The sequence below is a fragment of the Microcaecilia unicolor genome, chromosome 2 (assembly GCF_901765095.1).
Source record: "Microcaecilia unicolor chromosome 2, aMicUni1.1, whole genome shotgun sequence".
Taxonomy (NCBI): Eukaryota; Metazoa; Chordata; class Amphibia; order Gymnophiona; family Siphonopidae; genus Microcaecilia; species Microcaecilia unicolor.
This window is the reverse complement of record NC_044032.1, coordinates 15,735,582-15,759,528: the sequence shown is the minus strand read 5'-3', so window position 1 is coordinate 15,759,528 and position 23,947 is coordinate 15,735,582. Positions and strand designations below refer to the sequence as shown.

General features: G+C 44.5%; 1 protein-coding gene across 1 annotated transcript in view; it reads left to right on the top strand.

Annotated features, from left to right (window-relative positions):
* The window catches only part of LOC115462797 (long-chain-fatty-acid--CoA ligase ACSBG2-like), a 257,186-nt gene that overhangs the window by 145,862 nt on the left and 87,377 nt on the right, over window positions 1–23,947 (top strand). Inside the window, exons 1-2 of the mRNA XM_030192807.1 lie at window positions 14,693–14,807; window positions 20,591–20,699. Coding sequence (XP_030048667.1) covers window positions 20,634–20,699 — 66 coding nt within the window. The 5' untranslated portion in view covers window positions 14,693–14,807; window positions 20,591–20,633. Of the gene's footprint in view, window positions 14,808–20,590; window positions 20,700–23,947 lie in introns of the transcript that reaches the window.

Below are 23,947 nucleotides of genomic sequence, written 5' to 3'. Positions count from 1 at the left end.
TGCCAGACCCAAAAATAGAAGTTACATCAAGCCACTAATTCCACTATTTCTTTTTTGAGATGCAGTGACCAGAACTGCACACAGCATTCGAGGTGCAGTCACACCATGGAGCGATACCAAGGCATTATAACATCCTCATTTTTATTTTCCATTCCTTTCCTAATAATACCTAACATTCTATTCACTTTCTTAGCCACAGCAGCACACTGAGCAGAAGGTTTCAACGTATCATCAACGACGACACCTAGATTCCTTTCTTGGTCCGTGACTCCTAACATGGAACCTTGCATGACGTAGCTATAATTCAGGTTGCTCTTTCCCACATGCATTAAACGTCATCTGCCATTTAGAAGCCCATTCTCCCAGTCTCGTAATGTCATTCTGTAATTTTTCACAATCCTCCCGCAATTTAACGACTCTGAATAACTTTGTGTCGTCAGCAAATTTAATTACTTCACTAGTTACTCCCATCTCTAGGTCATTTATAAATATGTTAAAAAGCAGCGGTCCCAGCACAGACCCCTGGGGAACCCCACTAACTACTCTTCTCTTTTGAGAATACTGACCATTTAACCCCAGAGTCAGGGTTAGATCCTAAGTTAGGTCATTGAAAACATGCTTATTTCTCACAGAATAAGGTAAATCTTATAATGCACAGCTTTCATGAAGTAAAGATTACAACTGCAGAAATAAATACGATCAGAAGGTGGCAGTATATCACAGAATTCGAGCTCTGTGACCCTGTAACAGAACAGATATTAAAGAACACTAAAAATATTTTAGTACAATTGTATAGCAGTGGGATTTAAAACCCCCAGGACCCTTCACGGGGTACTCAATGATTGGAAGCTGGCAAACCAGATCCATAGAAAAGCTACAGTTCGTGCAGGAGCTACCGATGATTCTTGTTTGGTTCTGGTGTTGTCCTGTGGGAAGGCTGAGGCTGGCGGCAGCAAATCTATGAGGAAAGAACAAGGTGTCTGGGGAAAAAGAGCCTGAAAGTGTGAGAGGGAGGGGGGAGGGGGGGGAGAGAGAGGAAGAACGCCAATCAATGCCCCAGGTACAAAACTTAGTGAGCCCAAAAGGGGCAGACAAAGTACCTGTAAATGAAAACCACAGAGGCTTAGTCAGACGAAAATCCAGAAGACGAAGATCAGTATTAGCACAAGCCCCACCAGCAGAAGAAGAATATTCTAGAATTCGTAAAATCCTCAAATCGTTCCTATCAGTGGTGTTCCTAGGGGGGCTGACACCCTGGGCGGATCGCCGATGCGCAGCGCCCCCCCCCCGGAACAGCGCGACGCCCCCCCCACCGGCGAAAACCCCCCGATCCCCTGGCAAAAGAACCCCCCGGGTGCATGCCGCTGGGGGGGGGGGGTGCCGCGCGCCTGCCGGCTCTTCGTTTTCATGCTCCCTCTGCCCCGGAACAGGAAGTAACCTGTTCCGGGGCAAAGAGAGCATGAAAACGAAGAGCCGACAGGCGCGCGGCACCCCCTCAGCGGCGTGCACCCGGGGTGGACCACCCCCATCGCCCACCCCTTGGTACGCCACTGGTTCCTATTCAAACAAACCCTCACAAAGAACAACCGTATCTCAAACAATTAATTATTACCTGAATTGGTTTATTTATTTATTAGGATTTATTTACCGCCTTTTTGAAGGAATTCACTCAAGGCGGAGTACAGTAAGAATAGATCAAACATGAGCAGGAGGCAATTAGAGCAGTAAAAATATTTGAACAACAATACAAAGTATGGCATGGTATAATACTTACAACGTCAACACAATATGTACTAGAACATTATAATTGGTAGTGAAGTGTAAGGCAAAGTTGTAACATATAGATGAGTAAGAAAGTAGGAAGAATTAGAAAGGGTTGTTACTCTATTTACCATTAACCTTCTCTTTATGTACAATTTCTCATTCATAATAGATTTTCTAAATGTTAAACATCCGTAGCTATCCCAGTACATTTATGATATTGTACTGTAACATTGGATTCTTACAACAAATTACTTTCTTATGCATTATGGCTTGGAGTGGAGGAATGGCCTAGTGGTTAGAGCACCAGTCTTGCAATCCAGAGGTGGCTGGTTCAAATCCCACTGCTGCTCCTTGTGATCTTGGGCAAGTCACTTAACCCTCCATTGCCTCTACTACTACTACTACTATTTAGCATTTCTATAGCGCTACAAAGCATACGCAGCGCTGCACAAACATAGAAGAAAGAGTCCCTGCTCAAAGAGCTTACAATCTAATAGACAAAAAATAAATAAAGTAATCAAATCAATTAATGTGAACGGGAAGGAAGAGAGGAGGGTAGGTGGAGGCGAGTGGTTACAAGTGGTTATGAGTCAAAAGCAATGTTGAAGAGGTGGGTTTTCAGTCTAGATTTAAAGGTGGCCAAGGATGGGGCAAGACGTAGGGGCTCCGGAAGTTTATTCCAGGCGTAGGGTGCAGCGAGACAGAAGGCGCGAAGTCTGGAGTTGGCAGTAGTGGAGAAGGGAACAGATAAGAAGGATTTATCCATGGAGCGGAGTGCACGGGAAGGGGTGTAGGGATGGACGAGTGTGGAGAGATACTGGGGAGCAGCCTCAGGTACAAACTTAGATTGTGAGCCCTCCTGGGACAGAGACGTATCCAGAGTACCTGGATGTAATTCACCTTGAGCTACCACTGAAAAAGGTGTGAGCAAAATCTAAATAAATTATTCTTTGTTATGTATCCTATACTGTTTATTGTAAGCCACATTGAACTCAAACTTCTTTGGGATAATGTGGGATATAAATGTCACAAATAAATAAAGTCTTCTTCCAGCGCTGTTCTTCACTCTGCCGCATTGCCTGCCCTGCATGTTTTGAGGAAACCAAGCATGCGCAACATGAGGGGAGAAGCAGGCCGCAGGGCAGGCAATGCAGTGCAATGAAGAACAGTGCTGGAGGAAGGATTCTGTGGGCAGGGCTTGGGGATCTCCGCCAGCCAAGGTATTTGGAGTTATGGTGGTGGGGGAGGTGGCAGTAGTGATGATCTGGGGATGGGGGCAGAGATGGCGGTGGCAGCCCTGATCCGGGCCTGGCTCCTCAGTCTCTCGGTGGCCCTGCCCATGACGCAGCCTGAGGGCAAAATGTGCCCATATTGAATTTTTAATAAAGGATCACAGCTTCTAATGAAATTTTATTTGTGGCAATACAGCTCTTTGTCTTCTGAATTTTCATATGACTAAGCCAAACCAGAGGCCCCGGCCTGAAGCCTTATGTCTGCCCCTCTCCAGGCTCTAAGGGGAGCCCAGTGCTGGAGTTTTTTTTGTTAACATTTGTACCCCGCACTTTCCCACTCATAGCAGGTTCAATGCAGCTTACATATTATATACAGGTACTTATTTGTACCTGGGGCAATGGAGGGTTAAGTGACTTGCCCAGAGTCACAAGGAGCTGCCTGTGCCTGAAGTGGGAATTGAACCCAGTTCCCCAGGACCAAAGTCCATCACACTAACCACTAGGCCACTCCTCCACTAGGCCACTCCTGCTCCTGTTGAGACTGTCGAGACGTGATCACCCAGGTCCCATCAGGAGCAGGAGAGAGAGAGAGAGACCCTGACACCGGGCCCAGGTGAATTTTGCCCCCCCCCCTTCCGCGGCCCAGGTCACAGCTACAATGATTCAACATGTACTGCCATCACTGTATGCAAATCTATCTCATGCATATTTATTATCAGTATCCTGAAAACTTGCCTGGCTGGGTGTGTCCTTAATGGGACAAAAACGGCCCTACGTGATACTGTTCAGCTTTTAAACCTGAACTTTAGAATTGTAGACTTTGGCCTATTTCGTCTTTCCTCGCTGAAGCCTGTTGCTCAGGGCCTTGCAGGACTAAATCCCCAAGGACTGCTGGAAATTGCCTTGGCAACTGAGCCAACCCTAATGGCTGAAGCAACAAGATGTTGTCACTGTGATTAGTGCATCCTCGGCTCAGAAGGGCTGTGTTCTGAACGGGATGTAATGTTTTGGTTCTCTGAAGCGGCCTCGGGAGGTTCCGGACTTGGTGGCACGTCTTGTTTACCTGAAGCACTGACCTAGTGGTTAAAGTGCTCTTCAGTGCGGTGCCAGTGACACAATATTGTGGTCCTGAGCCACAACGTGTGTAAGGACAGGCGTCGCGTCATCACCCAGCTGCAGTTGGTCTCTCATTACTAGACGAGAGGCTGCAAACTAAGATCGGGGGAATAACCGTTGGATTCTGTCTGAAGAGTAGCCGGCGTCTGCCTCTGCTGACCTGACGGAGGAACATTCTGGTATCTCCTGGACGTCTGCGTCATCCGAGGCCGTATGTTGTGTCATGTACCTCTGTGTAGTGTGATGGGTTTACAGAAACAGGTTATATTTATGAGCCCCCAGGGGGATGTGCGTTCACTTTCTGCTGTTCTCACGATAAAGTCACTGCTGTTTCATGACACTTCCATTTCCCTTTATTTTCATAATAGCCTTTGGTGTGGAACTTGGATCCTGGGATAAGAGGAAACATTTTCACCTGACACTGTCTTTAACGGGTGCTTGGCAGAGGCTGGTTCTCTGGTACTTTATCTGTGCACGATATTTTAAAATTGTGCAATATTCTGCATGTTTATTGGTAATTTTTGATACAGTATTCCCCTTTCATAGAGCCTGACTCCTGCCCTAATGCCTGAAAACCCTGCACCAACTTTTCATCCAGTGCTCACTCTCTCTCACTCCAACTGCAGTTCTCTCTCCCAACACGATCCCCAATTCTATCTTTACCCCAAGGTCCTAACCCCCGCACACATATGCCCCTCTCCCACCATACCTACACCCACTCTCCATCTTTCTCTCTCCTGAAACATACTCCCATCCTCCCATCTCACCTTCTTTCGCGAGTTAATGACTTTGAATAACTTTGCGTCATCGGCAAATTTAATTGTTAAATCGTATAAGGATTGTGAAAAATTACAAGAGGACCTTACGAGACTTGGAGACTGGGCGTCTAAATGGCAGATGACGTTTAATGTGAGCAACTGCAAAGTGATGCATGTGGGAAAGAGAAACCCGAATAGCTACGTAATGCAAGGTTCCACGTTAGGAGTCACGGACCAAGAAAGGGATCTAGGTGTCGTCGTTGATGATAGGTTGAAACCTTCTGCTCAGTGTGCTGCTGCGGCTAAGAAAGCAAATAGAATGTTAGGTATTATTAGGAAAGGAATGGAAAACAAAAATGAGGATGTTATAATGCCTTTGTATCGCTCCATGGTGCGACCGCACCTCGAATATTGTGTTCAATTCTGGTCGCCGTATCTCATAAAAGATATAGTGGAATTAGAAAAGATGCAGAGAAGGGCGCTGAAAATGATAAAGGGGATGGGACGACTTCCCTATGAGGAAAGGCTAAAGCGGCTAGGGCTCTTCAGCTTAGAGAAAAGGCGGCTGAGGGGAGATATGATGTCTATAAAATAATGAGTGAAGTTGAACGGGTAGATATGAAGCATCTGTTCATGCTTTCCAAAAATACTAGGACTAGGGGGCATGCGATGAAGCTACAATGTAGTAAATTTAAAATGAATTGGAGAAAAGTTTTCTTCACTCAACGTGTAATTAAACTCTGGAATTCGTTGCCAGAGAATGTGGTAAAGGCGGTTAGCTTAGCGGAGTTTAAAAAAGGTTTGGACGGCTTCCTAAAGAAAAAGTCCATAGACCGTTATTAAATGGACTTGGGGAAAATCCACTATTTATTTATTTATTGCATTTGTACCCCACATTATCCCACCTATTTGCAGGCTCAATGTGGCTTACAGAGTGTTGTTATGACATAGTCATGACAGGATCTTAGATACAATCGGTAGTAAGCAGAAGATGTATAAGGGATTAGAGAAGGAGGTGTTAGATAGGGTGGTGTAAGAGGTGTATTTTAATACTTGGGTGGGTTGGGTGGTGATTTGTGTCATTAAGAGTTCTTCTTGTAGGCTTTGTTGAAGAGATGTGTCTTCAAAGATTTGCGAAAGTTGATTAGATTGTCCATGGTTTTCAAGGCTGTGGGTAGTGCGTTCCATAGCTGTGTACTTCTGTACGATAAGGTAGTGGCGTATGCCTGCTTATATTTAAGACCTTTACAGTTGTGGAAGTTCAGATTGAGGAATTTGCGGGCTGATCTTTTGGCGTTTCTGGCCGGTAGGTCCACTAGGTTTAACATGTAGAGTGGGGCATCTGCGTGAATGATTTTGTGTACGGTCATGCAGATCATAAACTCAATACGTTCCTTGAGAGGGAGCCAATATAGTTTCTCTCTTAAGGATTTCGCACTTTCGTATTTAGTTTTTCCAAATATGAGTCTGGCTGCGGTATTCTGAGCTGTTTGGAGTTTTTTTAATAGTCTGCTCTTTGCAGCCAGCGTACAAAGTGTTACAGTAGTCCAGATGACTTATTACCATTGACTGTACCAGGGTACGGAAAATGTTTCTCGGGAAGAATTACTCTTTTGGTGACTCCAAGAATCTTCAGATTTTCTGAAATGGGAAGAGTGCAGTATGGAGTGGTTATGGTGGAGTAGTTGTTTGTGTTGTATTGGGAAGTGAGTACTAGGCATTGTGTTTTAGCTGGAATGAATCTGCCCAGGAGTGCATGATTCTGGGATAAGCAGTATAAAATGTTTTGTACTTTTTTGGGGATCTTGCCAGGTATTTGTGATCTGGATTGGCCACTGTTGGAAACAGGATGCTGGCCTCGATGGACCTTTGGTCTGTCCCCGTATGGCAACACTTATGTACGTATGTAAGTCTGCCCGGCACTGGCTTTGCTTCTGAACTACTGAAGTTGCCATCGAAGTCCCTCTCCAGTGATGTAATGCGGGAGAAACAAATCAGTGCACCATTGCCCCATGTAAGACGCATTGAGCTTGCCATGAGTGGGAAAGCGCGGGGTACAAATGTAACAAACATAAAACATATCCTCTGCAATTTATATTGCATGCCAAGACAACAGCACTTCCAAGGCCTGTAATGTGTCATATTTTAGTCCATCCGATGCGTTGGGTCTGAGGTGCAGCACTGGCCCAGCTCAGCGATATGCTGGGACTGCAAATTGCAAGAAAAACTCCAATAGTATGTTTGCTGAATAAGTTTGGAGATTTGTAAGTTTGCTCTATGGCAAATGAATGGCTAGTGCGAAAGGCTCGCCTAATTGCCAAGAGGTATTTGTTGCTCCAGTGGATAAGTACAGACCCTCACACACACACACACACACACAAGAAAAATGCCAGGAAGTATTTTTTCACGGAGAGAGTAGTGGATGCTTGGAATGCCCTCCCGCGGGAGGTGGTGGAAATGAAAACGGTAACAGAATTCAAACACGCTTGGGATAAGCATAAAGGAATCCTATTCAGAAGGAATGGATCCTAAGGAGCTTAGCCGAGATTGGGTGGCAGAGCCGGTGGCGGGAATGGTGCTGGGCAGACTTATACGGTCTGTGCCAGAGCCGGTGGTGGGAGGCGGGGCTGGTGGTTGGGAGGCGGGGATAGTGCTGGGCAGACTTATACGGTCTGTGCCAGAGCCGGTGGTGGGAGGTGGGGATAGTGCTGGGCAGACTTATACGGTCAGTGCCAGAGCCGGTGGTGGGAGGCGGGGCTGGTGGTTGGGAGGTGGGGATAGTGCTGGGCAGACTTACACGGTCTGTGCCCTGAAAAGGACAGGTACAAATCAAGGTAAGGTATACACAAAAAGTAGCACATATGAGTTATCTTGTTGGGCAGACTGGATGGACCGTGCAGGTCTTTTTCTGCCGTCATTTACTATGTTACACACACACACTATAAATGCACAAATTGTTGAGAATAGATAAAGCGTGGAGGGTAGGTACAAAGCATTTTATGAAAATATGAGAACTCTTTCTGGGATCACTGGCACCCTGAGTATGGTCAGCAACACTGAACAATATGGAGGTGTCATTTGGGTAAGGGGAGGGAGTTCTTTGAGGGGGGCTGGGTACTGGGACACTCATCGTGAAGTTGGCTGTTCATGAGACTCGTGTATGAGAAATTTTCGCACTTGGAGTTTGGTGTGTTAAATCGTATCCTGCATTGTATGCTGGAAAATTCAATAAATAGATTTAAACATAGAGCCTATTTCCCAGGTGGGTGTGGGGAATGGCATCTCTTAATATCTGGAGCTGGGAGATCAAAATATTTTGTTTTCTGGCTAGTGAAATTGCTGTGTTGAAACAGAAACTCCATGATACTTTTCCAAACAAACATTCTTTTTTGTCAAAGGACTTTGTATAATCATCATGTTCTGTTTAATCCATTTTATAGGTTTTTAAGTTTTCAATTGTCCAGAAGAATTGGTTGATTGTTTTCCTAAGCACCTGTAAATCTACCTAAGCCATAAATAGGCACCAACAATGGAAAAACCACCTGTGTCTGAAAGCTTTAGCACGTGAATTAAATCTAATTGTTTAATTATCAATTTTAGTACTAGGATTAGGTAATTTAGGGACAGCTTGTTTGTAACTGCAGCCAGTAATAAATGCCATTTCTCCAGAAAATGATAGGCTATTCAGATAGCCTTAAACTCAGAGCAGGTGTCTGCTGCTCAGTAGGGTCTGGAAATGTTCTGCCTTAGTATTTGTGGAGAAATTGGTTATTTATTATATAGTAAGAGGTGTTCGTTTTTAAGCTCCTAACTGCACGCATTGCTCTCACAGGGGCCTCTCAGACCCTGTCCTGATAGCTCACACATTCCCTCCTACAAATTTACACCTTCTCAGAGAAAATGTAAATGTGTTTGTACAGATAATTGTATAAAAGGGGCCCATTAGAGATCTTCAGTGGTTGTCATCAGCCTGTCAAGGGCTCTTCAGATTGCAAAGGTCTCAAGTACAAATTAACTTATGTATCCAGCTTTTCCTACCTAAGTGCACAACTATGGAACACACTGCCAAAAGTTGTAAAATCAACATATGACCACCTAAATTTCCAGAAATCACTAAAAACAAACCTATTCAAAAAGGCATACCTCACCGATCCAACATAAAAGACTGAATACCTACAACACAATGAAACCAAAGATCGGAATGGACATAACCTATCTCTTCCTCCCTAAGATCCCCTAACGAGTCTCTCACACACGAACCTTATTCTATCACAATATCACCTTTCATACCGGAAATGGCAAATGCCGATACGGTACTATGTAAGCCACATTGAGCCTGCAAATAGGTGGGAAAATGTGGGATACAAATGTAACAAAATAAATAAATAAAAGATGGCTGAGGGAAGATATGATAGAGGTCTATAAAATAATGAGAGGAGAGGAACGGGTAGATGTGAATCGTTTGTTTACTCTTTCCAAAAATACTAGGAATAGGGGGCATGCGATGAAGATACAAAGTACTAAATTTAATACAAATTGGAGAAAATGTTTCTCTACTGAACATGTAATTAAACAATGGAATCCGTTGCCAGAGACTGTGGTAAAGGCGGTTAGCTTAGCGGAGCTTAAAAAAAGGTTTGGACGGCTTCCTAAAGGAAAAGTCCATAGACCATTATTAAATTGACTTGAGAAAATCCACTGCTTATTTCTGGGATAAGCAGCATAAAATGTATTGAGTTTTCTTGGATCTTGCCAGGTATTTGTGACCTGGATTGGCCACAGGATGCTGGGCTTCATGGACCTTTGGTCTGTCCCAGTGTGGCAATACTTATGTACTTATGTCACAACTGTCAGGAATGGTGAGCCCTTGGACCAAAGCCGGAGCTATGGCAGACAAATCACCAGGGCTGGCACAGGCAGGAATCAGAACAGACTGGACTAGGATAAACTAACAGACTCAACAAGGCAGGACAGAGGTAACTAAACACAAGGGAGAACACAAGAACCGGATCCAGATGAGGCAAGGAAAAGAATGCAAGGGCCAGAACTCGGACCCAGAAATGCAAGACAAGGCAAAACACGGAAGTAGATTAAAACTGGGTCCAGAAAAGGGCAAGACAAGGACAAGGCAAGGACTGGATCTGGACAGGACTAGACTGAAAGAGACAAGACAAAGCACAACTAGACAGGCAAGACAGGGTAGGAGCTAGGCAACAAGAATAACAGAAGCAAGACAATAAACAAGGCAGGGACAGGTTTCAGGATTCTGGAACAGGCTTGGCTGAAACAGGATTCTGGAACAGACTTGGCTGGAACCGGATTCTGGAACAGGCTTGACTTGGCTGGAACCGGATTCTGGAATGGGCTTGGCTTGACTGGAACGGGCTTGGCTTGGCTGGAACCAGATTCTGAAAGGGATTTGGCTTGGCTGCAACAGGATACTGAAAGGGACGTGGCTTGGCTGGAACCGGATTCTGAAAGGGACTTGGCTTGGCTGCAACAGGATACTGAAAGGGACGTGGCTTGGCTGGAACTGGATTCTGAAAGGGACTTGGCTTGGCTGCAACCGGATACTGAAAGGGACTTGGCTTGGCTTGGCTGCAACAGGATACTGAAAGGGACGTGGCTTGGCTGGAACCGGATTCTGAAAGGGACTTGGCTTGGCTGCAACAGGATACTGAAAGGGACGTGGCTTGGCTGGAACTGGATTCTGAAAGGGACTTGGCTTGGCTGCAACCAGATACTGAAAGGGACTTGGCTTGGCTTGGCTGCAACAGGATACTGAAAGGGACGTGGCTTGGCTGGAACCGGATTCTGAAAGGGACTTGGCTTGGCTGCAACAGGATACTGAAAGGGACGTGGCTTGGCTGGAACCGGATTCTGAAAGGGACTTGGCTTGGCTGCAACAGGATACTGAAAGGGACGTGGCTTGGCTGGAACTGGATTCTGAAAGGGACTTGGCTTGGCTGCAACCGGATACTGAAAGGGACTTGGCTTGGCTTGGCTTGGCTGCAACAGGATACTGAAAGGGACGTGGCTTGGCTTGGCTTGGCTGCAACAGGATACTGAAAGGGACGTGGCTTGGCTGGAACCGGATTCTGAAAGGGACTTGGCTTGGCTGCAACAGGATACTGAAAGGGACGTGGCTTGGCTGGAACTGGATTCTGAAAGGGACTTGGCTTGGCTGCAACCGGATACTGAAAGGGACTTGGCTTGGCTTGGCTTGGCTGCAACAGGATACTGAAAGGGACGTGGCTTGGCTGGAACCGGATTCTGAAAGGGACTTGGCTTGGCTGCAACAGGATACTGAAAGGGACGTGGCTTGGCTGGAACCGGATTCTGAAAGGGACTTGGCTTGGCTGCAACAGGATACTGAAAGGGACGTGGCTTGGCTGGAACCGGATTCTGAAAGGGACTTGGCTTGGCTGCAACTGGATACTGAAAGGGACTTGGCTTGGCTGCAACCGGATACTGAAAGGGACTTGGCTTGGCTTGGCTGCAACAGGATACTGAAAGGGACTTGACTTAGCAGGGAACTGGGACAGAACTAGCTCAAACATAGAGCAGGAGCAGAACCTGGCTCAAACACACAACAGGAACAGAACTTGGCAGAAACAGAGCTCAAGAGCTGGGAAGCAAGCATGGCAGGCAAAGGATTAAGCAGACTAAGGGAAGACAAACAAACAAACAAAGAAGCAATGTGCTTATTAGCACCCACAGCTGGATAGCAGTGAAGTAATCAGGTACGATGCTGGCTTCTACAGACTCAGAATAAACAGACAAGAACCACACACACAGGAAACAGAACAGGGAATACAGAAACAGAGCTTAGCTATAACAAGAGTCAAAAGCAGGGCTAGACTAAAAGCAGGAGTCAAGGGTAGAATCAAACAGATACAGACACCAAGGGCAGGGTGTGGCTCTACAGCCAGGCTTTCAGGAAACAAGGTTCAAAAGCAAACTCACAGAAACAAAGGAAAGCATTGAAACACAGCACAGACCTTCAGGAGCAAAACACTGAGGAACAACGCCAAGCATGGCTACGATCTAAACAGGTAACACAAGATTAAGAGACCTCTTGTAAAGACCAAGCATGATAGTTCCCAGGTACTTATAAAGATTTGCTGATGATACAAGTAGGAAATGAAGCAGAAGCAGGGAGACCAAAGCAAGGCTTGGCTTACAGGAAGAACAACAACAGGAAATGAAGTAGAAGCAGGGAGACCAAAGCGAGGCTTGGCTTACAGGAAGAAGAACAACAGGAAATGAAACAGAAGCAGGGAGACCAAAGCGAGGCTTGGCTTACAGGAAGAAGAAGAACAGGAAATGAAGCAGAAGCAGGGAGACCAAAGCGAGGCTTGGCTTACAGGAAGAAGAACAACAGGAAATGAAGCAGAAGCAGGGAGACCAAAGCGAGGCTTGGCTTACAGGAAGAAGAACAACAGGAAATGAAGCAGAAGCAGGGAGACCAAAGCGAGGCTTGGCTTACAGGAAGAAGAACAACAGGAAATGAAACAGAAGCAGGGAGACCAAAGCGAGGCTTGGCTTACAGGAAGAAGAACAACAGGAAATGAAGCAGAAGCAGGGAGACCAAAGCGAGGCTTGGCTTACAGGAAGAAGAACAACAGGAAATGAAGCAGAAGTAGGGAGACCAAAGCGAGGCTTGGCTTACAGGAAGAACAGCAATAGGGAAAAAGGCAGACTGTAGAGGTCACAGAGCTAGATACAGAGAAACAGTAGGTCTGAACATAATAAGGGCATGGCCAAAACCATGACACTTATGTAAGTTCAAAATAGCGTGCTTGATTTATAAATTGATTTATGGTCTAAATGCAGATGGTCTTATGAAAGTACTTGAGATTCCTTCCTCAGGAAGAAGTTTGTATTTTCTTTGTGTATTGCAACTGGGTTATCCTGTTAGGTTGAAGTCAATTTATGAGGGTTCTTTCCCTTTCAGCAAACACACTCAATATCAGACCCTTCCTCCACCGGGAGGCTGTTCCACAAATTCACCACCCTTGCCGTGAAGAAGTGTTTCTTCAGGTTACTTTTTGGAAAGGGTAGGAATACGACTATGCATTTAGATGTGAGCCTATCCCAGCCAAAGAGCTAGTATATGACTGCACATCTACTTACAATACAATACAAGATAATAACTTGTGTACACTTTGATGCGGTTCACAATATGACTTTTAGCCAGTAAGTTCCTGGGAAGATAAGAACATGCCATACTGGGTCAGACCAATGGTCCATCTAGCCCAGTATCCTGCTTCCAACAGTGGCCAATCCAGGTCACAAGTACCTGGCAGAAACCCAGATAGTAGCACCATTCCATGCTACCAATCCCAGGGCAAGCAGTGGCTTCTCCACATCCATCTCAATAGCAGACTATGGACTTTTCCTCCAGGAATTTGTCCAAACGTTTTCTAAACCCAGATACACTATCCACCATTACCACATCCTCCAGCAATGAGTTCTAGAGCATAACTATTCTCTGATTAAAAAAATATTTCCTCCTATTTGTTTTAAAAGTATTTCCATGTAATTTCCAACTATGGAAAACCACCTGTGTGTGAAAGCTTTAGCACGTGAAATAAATCTAATTGTTTAATTATCAATTTCAAACCCTTTCTTTAGTACTAGGATTAGGTAGTTTAGGTCTTTGTACTTTTTGAAGGAGTGAAAAATTGAGGTTCAGTTTCATCCTCTCTATCATTTTGGTCTCTCTTCTTTGAACCTTTTCTAATTCTGCTATATTTTTTTTTGAGATACGGTGGCCAGAACTGAACACAATACTCAAGGTGAGGGTCACACCATGGAGCGATCCAGAGGCATTATAGTATTTTGGTCTAATTCACCATCCCTTTCCTAATAATTCCTATCATCCTGTTTGCTTTTTTGGCCACCGCCGCACACTAAGCAGAAGATTTCAGTGTATTGTCTACAATGAAACCTAGATCTTTTTCTTGGGTGCTGACCCCCAAGGTGGACCCTAGCATCAGGTAACTATGATTCGGATTATTCTTTCCAACATCCATCAATTTGCATTTGTCCACATTAAATTTCATCTGTCATTTAGATGCCCAGTCTTCCAGGTTCTTAAGGTCTTCCTGCAATTTTTCATAATCCGCATGCGTTTTGCCAACTTGGAATAGTTTTGTGTTATCTTCAAATCTGATCACCTCACTTGTCGTTCCGATTTCCAGATCGTTTATAAATATGTTAAATAGCACCAATCCCAATACGGATCCCTGCGGCACTCCACTGTTCACCCTCCTCCATTGAAATAGCATTTAACCCTTCCCTCTGTTTTCTGTCCAACAACCAATTCCTAATCCGCACCAGAACCTTGCCTCCTATCCAATGACTATTTTTTTTCAGGAGGCTCTCATGAGGAACTTTATCAACAGCTTATGTACTTATGTACTTAGCGGAGTTTAAAAAAAGGTTTGGATGGCTTCCTAATGGAAAAGTCCATAGACCGTTATTAAATGGAGTTGGGGAAAATCCACTATTTCTGGGATAAGCAGTATAAAATGTATTGTACTGTTTTGGGATCTTGCCAGGTACTTGTGAGCTGGATTGGCCACTGTTGGAAACAGGATGCTGGGCTCGATGGACCTTTGGTCTTTCCCAGTATGGCAATACTTATGTACTTATGTACCTGCCTCTGTTAATTTTCTTCCATCTGACCATCCAGGTGAATTCTCAGTATCCACAGTGGGAGAGAAAATGGCCTCACATTGTGCAGGATGAAAAGGAAGGCAGAGATTGCAAGGTGAAATCAGGTTTCAAGGCGACGTGCCCACCCCTTCAGGAGGAGGTGGAGAAGCAGGTTCTGTGATATAAAATTGTTCCGGGAAGGTTTTCAGATCATTTTGATCTCTGCACTAAATACGTCTGTCTGGAGTTTCTGGGACAGACTCAGGAGTGACAGGTATGTAGCAACCCGAACCTTTCATTTTCCTACTGTGTTTAAAGTATTTTCTTCTTTCCTGTGTATCTTTCTCTCTCTGAACTTTACGTGCCTCTTATAACTGATTCATCAAGTTGCATGCACAAACTGAAGAACTAATAAATGAAGCTGTCTTATCTCATCTTTCAGAAGTTATATTAATTAAATAAATAAATAGACCTCTAGAGCAGAGCAACCTGAAAACCCCAACTGGCTGGGTGTACCCCCGATGACAGCGTTGAAAAACCCTGCTCTAGAATAATGATTCCAACCCTTTCTCTTGCAAGCTTGTTTTTCACAATTACCACAATGAATATGCATGATGTATCTGCATAAATCTGCTGTCCAATATATGGAGCTTTATCTCATGCATATTCATCGTGGTAATCCTGAAAATCTGACTGGTTGGATGTGCCTCTAGGCAAGCACTGAGATGCATTGCTCCACAGCAGAGGTCTTCAGTCCATTCCTGGGGACACACACACAGCCAATCAGGTTTTCAGGATACCCACAATGAATATGCATGAGATAGATTAGTATACGTGCATGCAGCTTTACCTTATCCATATTCACTGTGGCTGTCCTGAAAACCTGGCTAGTACAGAAGAACATAAGAACAGCCATACTGGGTCAGACCAATGGTCCATCTAGCCCAGTATCTTCCTTCCAACAGTGGCCAATCCAGGTCACAAGTACCTGGTAGAAACCCAAATAGTGGCAACATTCCATGCTACCAATCCCAGGGCTAGCAGTGGCTTCCCCCTTGTCCATCTCAATAACAGACTATGAACTTATCCTTCAGGAACTTGTCCAAAACATTTTTTCAAAAAGGCCTACCCCAATGATCCAACGTAAACCCTTCACCCAGCAACACAATATGACCAATGATCGTACCGGACAATATACAATCTTCATTACCTTCGACCCTCTATAATTACCTCATTCAAGCATTATGCATCCATGTATTTGTTATCAACCAACCTGGCGATTGCCTTGATGGTACTATGTAAGCCACATTGAGCCTGCAAATAGGTGGGAAAATGTGGGGTACAAATGCAACAAATAAATGAATAAATCCAGATATGCTAACTGCTGTTACTACATCCTACGGCAACGAGTTCCACAACAAGTATTTCACGTAATTTCACTGAGTGTCCCCTGGTACTTTTGAAAGAGTGAAAAATCGATTCACTTTTACCCATTCTACACCACTCAGGATTTTGTAGACCTCAAATATATCTCCCCTCATCCGTCTCCTTTCCAAGCTGAAGAGCCCTAACCTCTTTAGCCTCTCCTCGTATGAGAGGAGTTCCATCCCCTTTATCATTTTAGTCGCTATTCTTTGAACCTTTCCTAATTCTGCTATATCTTTTTTGAGATACGGCAACCAGAATTGAACACAAGGTGAGGTGGCACCATGGAGCGATACAGAGGCATTATAATATTCTTGGTCTTATTTTGCTCCCCGTTTCTAACAATTCCTAGCATCCTTTTTGCCTTTTGGCCACCGCTGCACACTGGGCAGAAGATTTCAGCATATTGTTTACAATGACACCTAGATCTTTTTCTTGGGTTCTGACCTAGCATCAGATAACTATGATTTGGATTATTCTTCCCAATAATCATGCATCACTTTGAATTTGTCCACATTAAATTTCATCTGCCATTTGGATGCCCCGTCTTCCCATTTCCTAAGGTCTTCCTGCAATTTTTCACAGTCCACATGCGTTTTAAGTACATAAGTAATGCCACACTGGGAAAAGACCAAGGGTCCATTGAGCCCAGCATCCTGTCCACGACAGCGGCCAATCCAGGCCAAGGGCACCTGGCGAGCTTCCCAAACGTACAAACATTCTATACAATCAAGCCATTGTGACATGTTCTTCCCGGAATTGTGGATTTTTCCCAAGTGCATTTAGTAGCGGTTTATGGACTTGTCCTTTAGGAAACTGTCTAATCCTTTTTTAAACTCTGCCAAACTAACCGCCTTCACCACGTTCTCCAGCAACGAATTCCAGAGTTTAATTATGCGTTGGGTGAAGAAATATTTTCTCCGATTTGTTTTAAATTTATTACACTGTAGTTTCATCGCATGCCCCCTAGTCCTAGTATTTTTTGAAAGCGTGAACAGACGCTTCACATCCACCTGTTCCACTCCACTCATTATTTTATATACCTCTATCATGTCTCCCCTCAGCCGTCTCTTCTCCAAGCTGAAAAGCCCTAGCCTCCTTAGTCTTTCTTCATAGGGAAGTCATCCCATCCCCACTATCATTTCAGTTGCCCTTCGCTGCACCTTTTCCAATTCCATTATATCTTTCTTGAGATGCGGCGACCAGAATTGAACACAATACTCAAGGTGCGGTCGCACCATGTAGCGATACAACGGCATTATAACATCCTCACACCTGTTCTCCATACCTTTCCTAATAATACCCAACATTCTATTCGCTTTCCTAGCCGCAGCAGCACACTGAGCAGAAGGTTTCAGTGTATTATCGACGACGACACCCAGATCCCTTGACAACTTTGAATATTTTTGTGTCATCAGCTCACTCATTGGTCCAAATTCCAGATCATTTATAAATATGTTAATCAGCACTGGTCCCAATACAGATCCCAGTAGATGTGTCCCCAGGACTGGACGGAGAACCCCTGATGTTTGGTTATGAAATGAGTTTCCAAACATTGCCCAGGTAGCCAAGGTCTGAGCTCACATAGAGAAAGCAGTGGAGCAGAACTGGCTTCAGATTCCAGTCCTGGGTTTACTACACTCCATGCAGGGACTTTTGGTGCTTTTCATTGGGAACATAATTAGTAAATCAGAACTATGAATCCCTGCATGCAATGCAGCGCTGCGTATGCCTTGTAGCACTATAGAAATGATAAGTAGTAGTAGTACTCTGCCGCTCCCCAGTACCTCTCCACTCTCGTCTCTTCGTACGCCCCCCCCCCCCTTGGGTACTCTGTTCTGTAGATAAATCTCTCTTATCCATCCCCTTCTCCCCTACTGCTAATTCCAGACTCCGTTCCTTTTATCTTGCTGCACCTCACGCCTGGAATAGACTTCCCGAGCCTGTGCATCTAGCCCCGTCCTTAGCCATTTTCAAGTCCAAACTTAAAGCCCACCTCTTTACCACTGCTTTTGACCCCTAACCACTACTCACTTGCCTTGTCCTTTATCCTCACCTCTTTATTCCCTTACCCTTAATTGTTCTGTCTGTTTACCTGTCTTATCTAGATTGTAAGCTCTTTGAGCAGGGACTGTCTTTTTGTGTATGGTGTACAGCGCTGCATATGCCTTGTAGCACTATAGAAATGATAAGTAGTAGTAGTAGTAATGGGATAAACCTAAGACTGGATTTGCAAGGAATGGATCTGCTCTTTGAGGTCTGCTGGTTACTTCCTATTGAGTCAGTTTGACCATGGTTTGGTCTGATCTAGCCTGGCATCAATTTCCTTATGTAAGAGTGGACTTGCATCACTATTCATTTAAAATCAGGGCCAGCATTAGGGGATGCAAACAGGGCAGTTCCCTGTGCCCCAGGCTACAGGAAGCCCAATTCCTACTTACATCTTAAGGAGATATCACTTCACTGGCTCCCTGTCCGCTTCCGTATACAGTTCAAACTCCTCTTACTGACCTTTAAATGCATCCATTCTGCAGCCCCCCCCATTACCTCTCCACTCTCATCTCTTCCTACATCCCTCCCCGTGAACTCCGCTCTCTGAACAAATCTCTCTTGCCGTCCCCCTTCTCCTCTACCGCTAACTCCAGACCATTCCTTTTGTCTTGCGGCACCTTATGCCTGGAACCGTCTTCCCAAACCCATACGTCTAGCTCCATCTCTACCTGTTTTTAAATCTATGCTGAAAGCTCACCTTTTCACTACTGCCTTTGGCTCCTAACCGCTACTCATCTGCCCTCCTCCTCCCCTGTTCCTCTTTACCCTGTAATTCCCTTGCCCATAATGTCTTGTCTGTCTGTTCTACCTAGATTGTAAGCTCTTTTGAACAGGGACTGTCTCTCTATGTCAAGTGTTCAGCGCTGCGTGCGTCTGGTAGCGCTATACAAATGCTATTAGTAGTAGTAGTAGATATAGCCTGTCAGTGGGCTCAGGAGCCACCTTTCAAATTTCTATTGTGGGCCTGGTATGTGGAACCCCTGCCCTGTTTAAAGCCACAGCGTTAGATAAAACCTATTAATCAGAGAGTTTATGTGTACATTCTGAAGACGGAGGGGTTCTGTATCTCTCTGACTTATGTACTGGCCCTTCAGATAAATACAGGAAACTTTTCTCTTTACAGCCAACTGTATGTAATGTGAAATCACTCACTATTCCTGAATACACCACGGGTCCGAATTTAAGTAGAGTCAGTGTAGGCACCTGCAAGGAACTCTGGAAAGATAATTCAGCCAGGGATCTGAGAAGGAGCATTTTTCTTATTCGTGTAAACAATACCTATATCTTCAAATTCATTTGCAAATTCAGTTCACCCAGGGTTGCATAATTCAGTACTGGAAATGTTTATGTGTATTGGGTTGCCTGATATTCAAAGTGGTTCACAAAAAGAGAATTAACGAAAGAATGTTTGTAATGTAAAGCACATTGAACCTGAGCTTATACTGGGATAAAATAGCATATGAAAAGCTGTACACTGCCATACTGGACCCTGTGTTCAGTTCCCGAGCCTGCCTTCTGCTGTCTGAGTCTTCCAGGGGTGAGGAATGACCCAGTTCCCAGGTTCCCCCATCCCAAAAATCTTGCACTGAGTAACCAGACTCGGGCAGAGCTGAGGTTTGTAGACTCGGCCAAGTACTGTGGCTACACTAGAGCACACGAAAAAGTATTAAAAATAGGGGAAACCAGTATAGACTGGTTCTAAGTGAGTTGTGCACTTATATTTTCGGTTTATGTGACAGACGGGCACCGAGATGGAGGGCAAAATTCCCTGGGTCCGGCACTGGCAAGCTTCTTTCTGCCTGCTTCCGGGTCTGTCCTCTCCTGCTCTTGCGTGCCACCCATAACCCGGATGATTACATTAATGCAATGTTGCATTAATGTAATCATTGTGGTCCCGTGTTCAAAAATTTATTGATGATGTCAAATATGATGGCAATGTCTGGTATTTGACATCATCAATACATTTTTGAATATTCTTCCGTTTTGTATCTGCTGTTTTGTTGTCTACGTTGGAGTTTGCAGATCGTTTGCCTTGTTGTTTTTTGGGATCATCGGGGTCCCTCCAGATTCCGGGCACACAGGAGCAGGACAGAACAGAGCGAAGGAGCAGTGAGTCCTCAGAGACAGAAAGGTTCGGGGGGTGGGGGGGACAGCGCTGTGGCATGGCAGTCCAGGTGAGGGGGGGCACATGCACATGCGGCAGTCCTGTCCTACCCCGGGCCAGGCTGTGTCTCTCGGTGGCCCTGGTGACACACGGTGTTCATGTTATAGGACCACTGGAGGAAGAGAGATAAGGAGCTGTGGAGTTATACATTATTATAGAAGTATGTTTTTATATGAAAGACAGCACAACATGTATGTGTGATAGGTTAGAGGACCACTGGAGAAACGTGTGTAGAAAGCGAAGAAGGAAGGAGCACCGGAACCCCTGTATTGAGCAGGTGGAACTGGACTCAGTCTCGCCAGGTGGAAACTGTGGAACCAGGAAGGTTGAAAGAACATATAAAGCTTGTTTTCTATAATTCAGAATAAAGGAGGAGAGTTTGAGGTCTTGCATTCCTCTCTTTTCTCCTTCTCAAGCTGTAGTGGTACCAGCCTAGGAGAGGTCAGAGGGAAGAAGACCATGAGCGCCAAGATCTCCTTCTTCCTGTATTCTAAAAGATGCTCGTTTCAACCAGCAGCTACTCTGGTAAGAAGCTGTGACTTTCATCTTTTGTACAGAGCAGAAATAGATGGATTTTTCATTTGCATATTTTAATTTCAAATTCAGAAACTCTTTCTCTCCCTAGGCCCTCCACCTCATCCCTTATCCCGTCCCCCTTTTTGAGTTTGTAACTTTGGGGTCTACAGAGCACTTCCTGCAAACCCAAAGGGGACGGTCAGAGGCTGAAGAGTGCGAAATACCAATTATGGAACCTAGAAGATGGATTCTGGGATAAAGTGGGGGGGGGGGGGGGGCTTCAGCTGAAAGGCCAAGACATTATTCACTCAGTCTATCAAAAATTAACTCAACCCTAGTCCTCAGGATAGTGTCAGGTTTTCAGGATATCCACAATCAACATGAATTATTTTGCCACAAAGTAACCGCTCAATTTATTATATTATTTAATTAATTTCTATTTTCTATTTTCTTGTTCTTATGAGCCGATGGCTCAATCTTGTTCTACATCAATTAGCACCATGAATACCTATTTTCTCCTGATCACACATGCATTCATGTCATTCACTCATTACTTAACCTAATAACTTTCTTGGTTCTATGAATATACACACAATTACACAAGTCCACAAACGAGGCATGAAATTAGTTCTTTTTTCAATCCCAATTTCTATTCACTCTTTGAATCTTCTGAATCATCTGCTCTTCTGTAGTATCTTAACTGATTAAACAGTAGCTTGGTGTAAATGTTCTTCAATCATAAACATGCCATATTGTCCAATCATTTCATCCTAGAATAAATATGACTTATCTCATCCCGGTCTCGTGTTGTGCTTCAATTCAAAACTTTATAGTTCATACTTCACAAATACTGTGTAGTATCTCCGCTGATGGGTTTAATCACAGCTATGCATCCATCTTTCAACACCGTCAAACCCATCAGTTATCAGGTTAGGTAATGAGTGAATGATATGAATGCATGTGTGATCAGGAGAAAATAGGTATTCATGGAGCTAATTGATGTAGAACAAGATTGAGCCATCGGCTCATAAGAACAAGAAAATAGAAAATAAAAATTAATTAAATAATATAATAAATTGAGCAGTTACTTTGTGGCAAAATAGTTAAGAGTATTGTGTAACCTTGATAGAGAGAGAGAGCTCAGCAAGTGGCATATCAACCAATATGAATGAGACAGATGTGCATACAACGGAGGTAATGCATACAAGTTTATCTCATGATATCTAGAGTGGGCTTCCTAAAAATCTGACTAGCTTGAGAACCCCTGTTCCAAACCATATGTAAGGGGGTGTACAATAACTTATCTTGCAGCAGCCAATCTGGCCACTCTTGCCCCAAGGTCCTCCAAACAGTTATTTTTAGGCCAGCCCTCGTCGTCCGCTCTTCACTAAGTTCATTCGCACTCTTCTTTAAGGCATCAGGTTCTCTCTGGAAAGGAAGGGATTTCCCCTTCCCCACAAATACTTAGAGACTAATAGGGGGTGCTCCAACTAACCTTGCTGATGACTTGAGGTAGTCTTGCCGTCCTGAAGTTGTACATCCTGTATCTCCTTCATCTGTGTCTGTGATCCCTTTCAGTGTTTGTTAGTTATTTAGGGTTTCTGGTTTCCCGAGTGCTGGGCAATAAACAGAAACAAAACATAGTAACAAAGTAGATGACGGCAGAAAAAGACCTGCACGGTCCATCCAGTCTGCCCAACAAGATAACTCATATTTGCTGCTTTTTGTGTAAACCCTACTTTGATTTGTACCTATGCTCTTCAGGGCACAGACCGTATAAGTCTGCCCAGCACTATCCCTGGGGAGGTGAGGATAGTGCTGGGCAGACTTATACAGTCTGTGCCTGTGCCAGAGCCGGTGGTTGGGAGGTGGGGCTGGTGGTTGGGAGGCGGGGATAGTGCGGGGCAGACTTATACGGTCTGTGCCCTGAAGAGCATAGGTACAAATCAAAGTAGGGTTTACACAAAAAGCAGCAAATATGAGTTATCTTGTTGGGCAGACTGGATGGACCGTGCAGGTCTTTTTCTGCCGTCATCTACTATGTTACTATGTTTTGTTTCTGTTTATTGCCCAGCACTCGGGAAACCAGAAACCCTAAATAACTAACAAACACTGAAAGGGATCACAGACACAGATGAAGGAGATACAGGATGTACAACTTCAGGACGGCAAAACAAATCAAAAAAGATTATATCTTTTTCATTGGACTAACAATACATTTCTTGACTAGCTTTCAAAGGCAATACCTTCTTTTTGGGGTTAGAAATGAGCAAAAGATGATGAATGTCAGACTATATAAGTGATGTTACTTAATCTCCGAAGAATGGTTGTAAATAACGTGGCAAGAATTCTCTCAGCTCAAATGGAAGAAAAAGCCTCTGTATCACCGATCCAGAAAATCTTATATTCTGATCGCACGGGGTGAGATCTTCATCGGCTAAAAAACCTCCGTTATAAAAATTACAGTTTGAATTTTTCAATATCCTGTATGTTTGTTATTTTTACTTTTATGTTTGTGATCATAAAGCGTATAAGCACTTATCTTAGTATTCCAGTCTTCCGACGGGGTCCCGTTTCGCCGTATCCGGCTTTTTCAAGGAAATAGACCTCGTGCTGCTGCTTGTTCTGGTATCTGTAATTCAAAAAGTAAACCACTGAAAAATGCCGTCCTCCGGTGTTCACGTCTGTGATTCTCAACCTGTTCAAAAATACTAAACACTCCAAGTGTCGCCCCCGTCCTATGTATTAAAACACACAGACTTACTCTTTCCCCCAGTGTGACTTGTCTTCATTGTGTTCTGTGAGCTGTTCGAAAATGGCGCCCACTTTTCATCACGCTCATTAATACACCTCTCATTCTATTGGTGGAAAAATTTAAAAAAGCCCTCATTAAAAACTTCTTTAAAGAGCCCACACTTCAAAAATGTTGCCCATTGAATGATGGTGTTAAGACCTCCAGGTTCTAGAGATTTTATTTATTTGTTACATTTATATCCCACATTTTCCCACCTGTTTGTAGGCTCAGTGTGGCTTACATAGTACCAGAGAGGCATCAGGGCCACAGAGAGGGGGGGGGGCAGGGGGGACAAAATTCCCCGGGCCCGGGCCTCCGGGGAGGGGCCCGGCGCTGCCACCGCAGTCTGGCCCGCCCGCCCTCCGTCGCTCCCTGGCATTGAATTTAAGCGCCTCACCTTCGAAGGCGCAGCAAGCAGCAACAGACCACTCCTTCCTTCCGTGTCCTGCCCTCGCCTGACGTA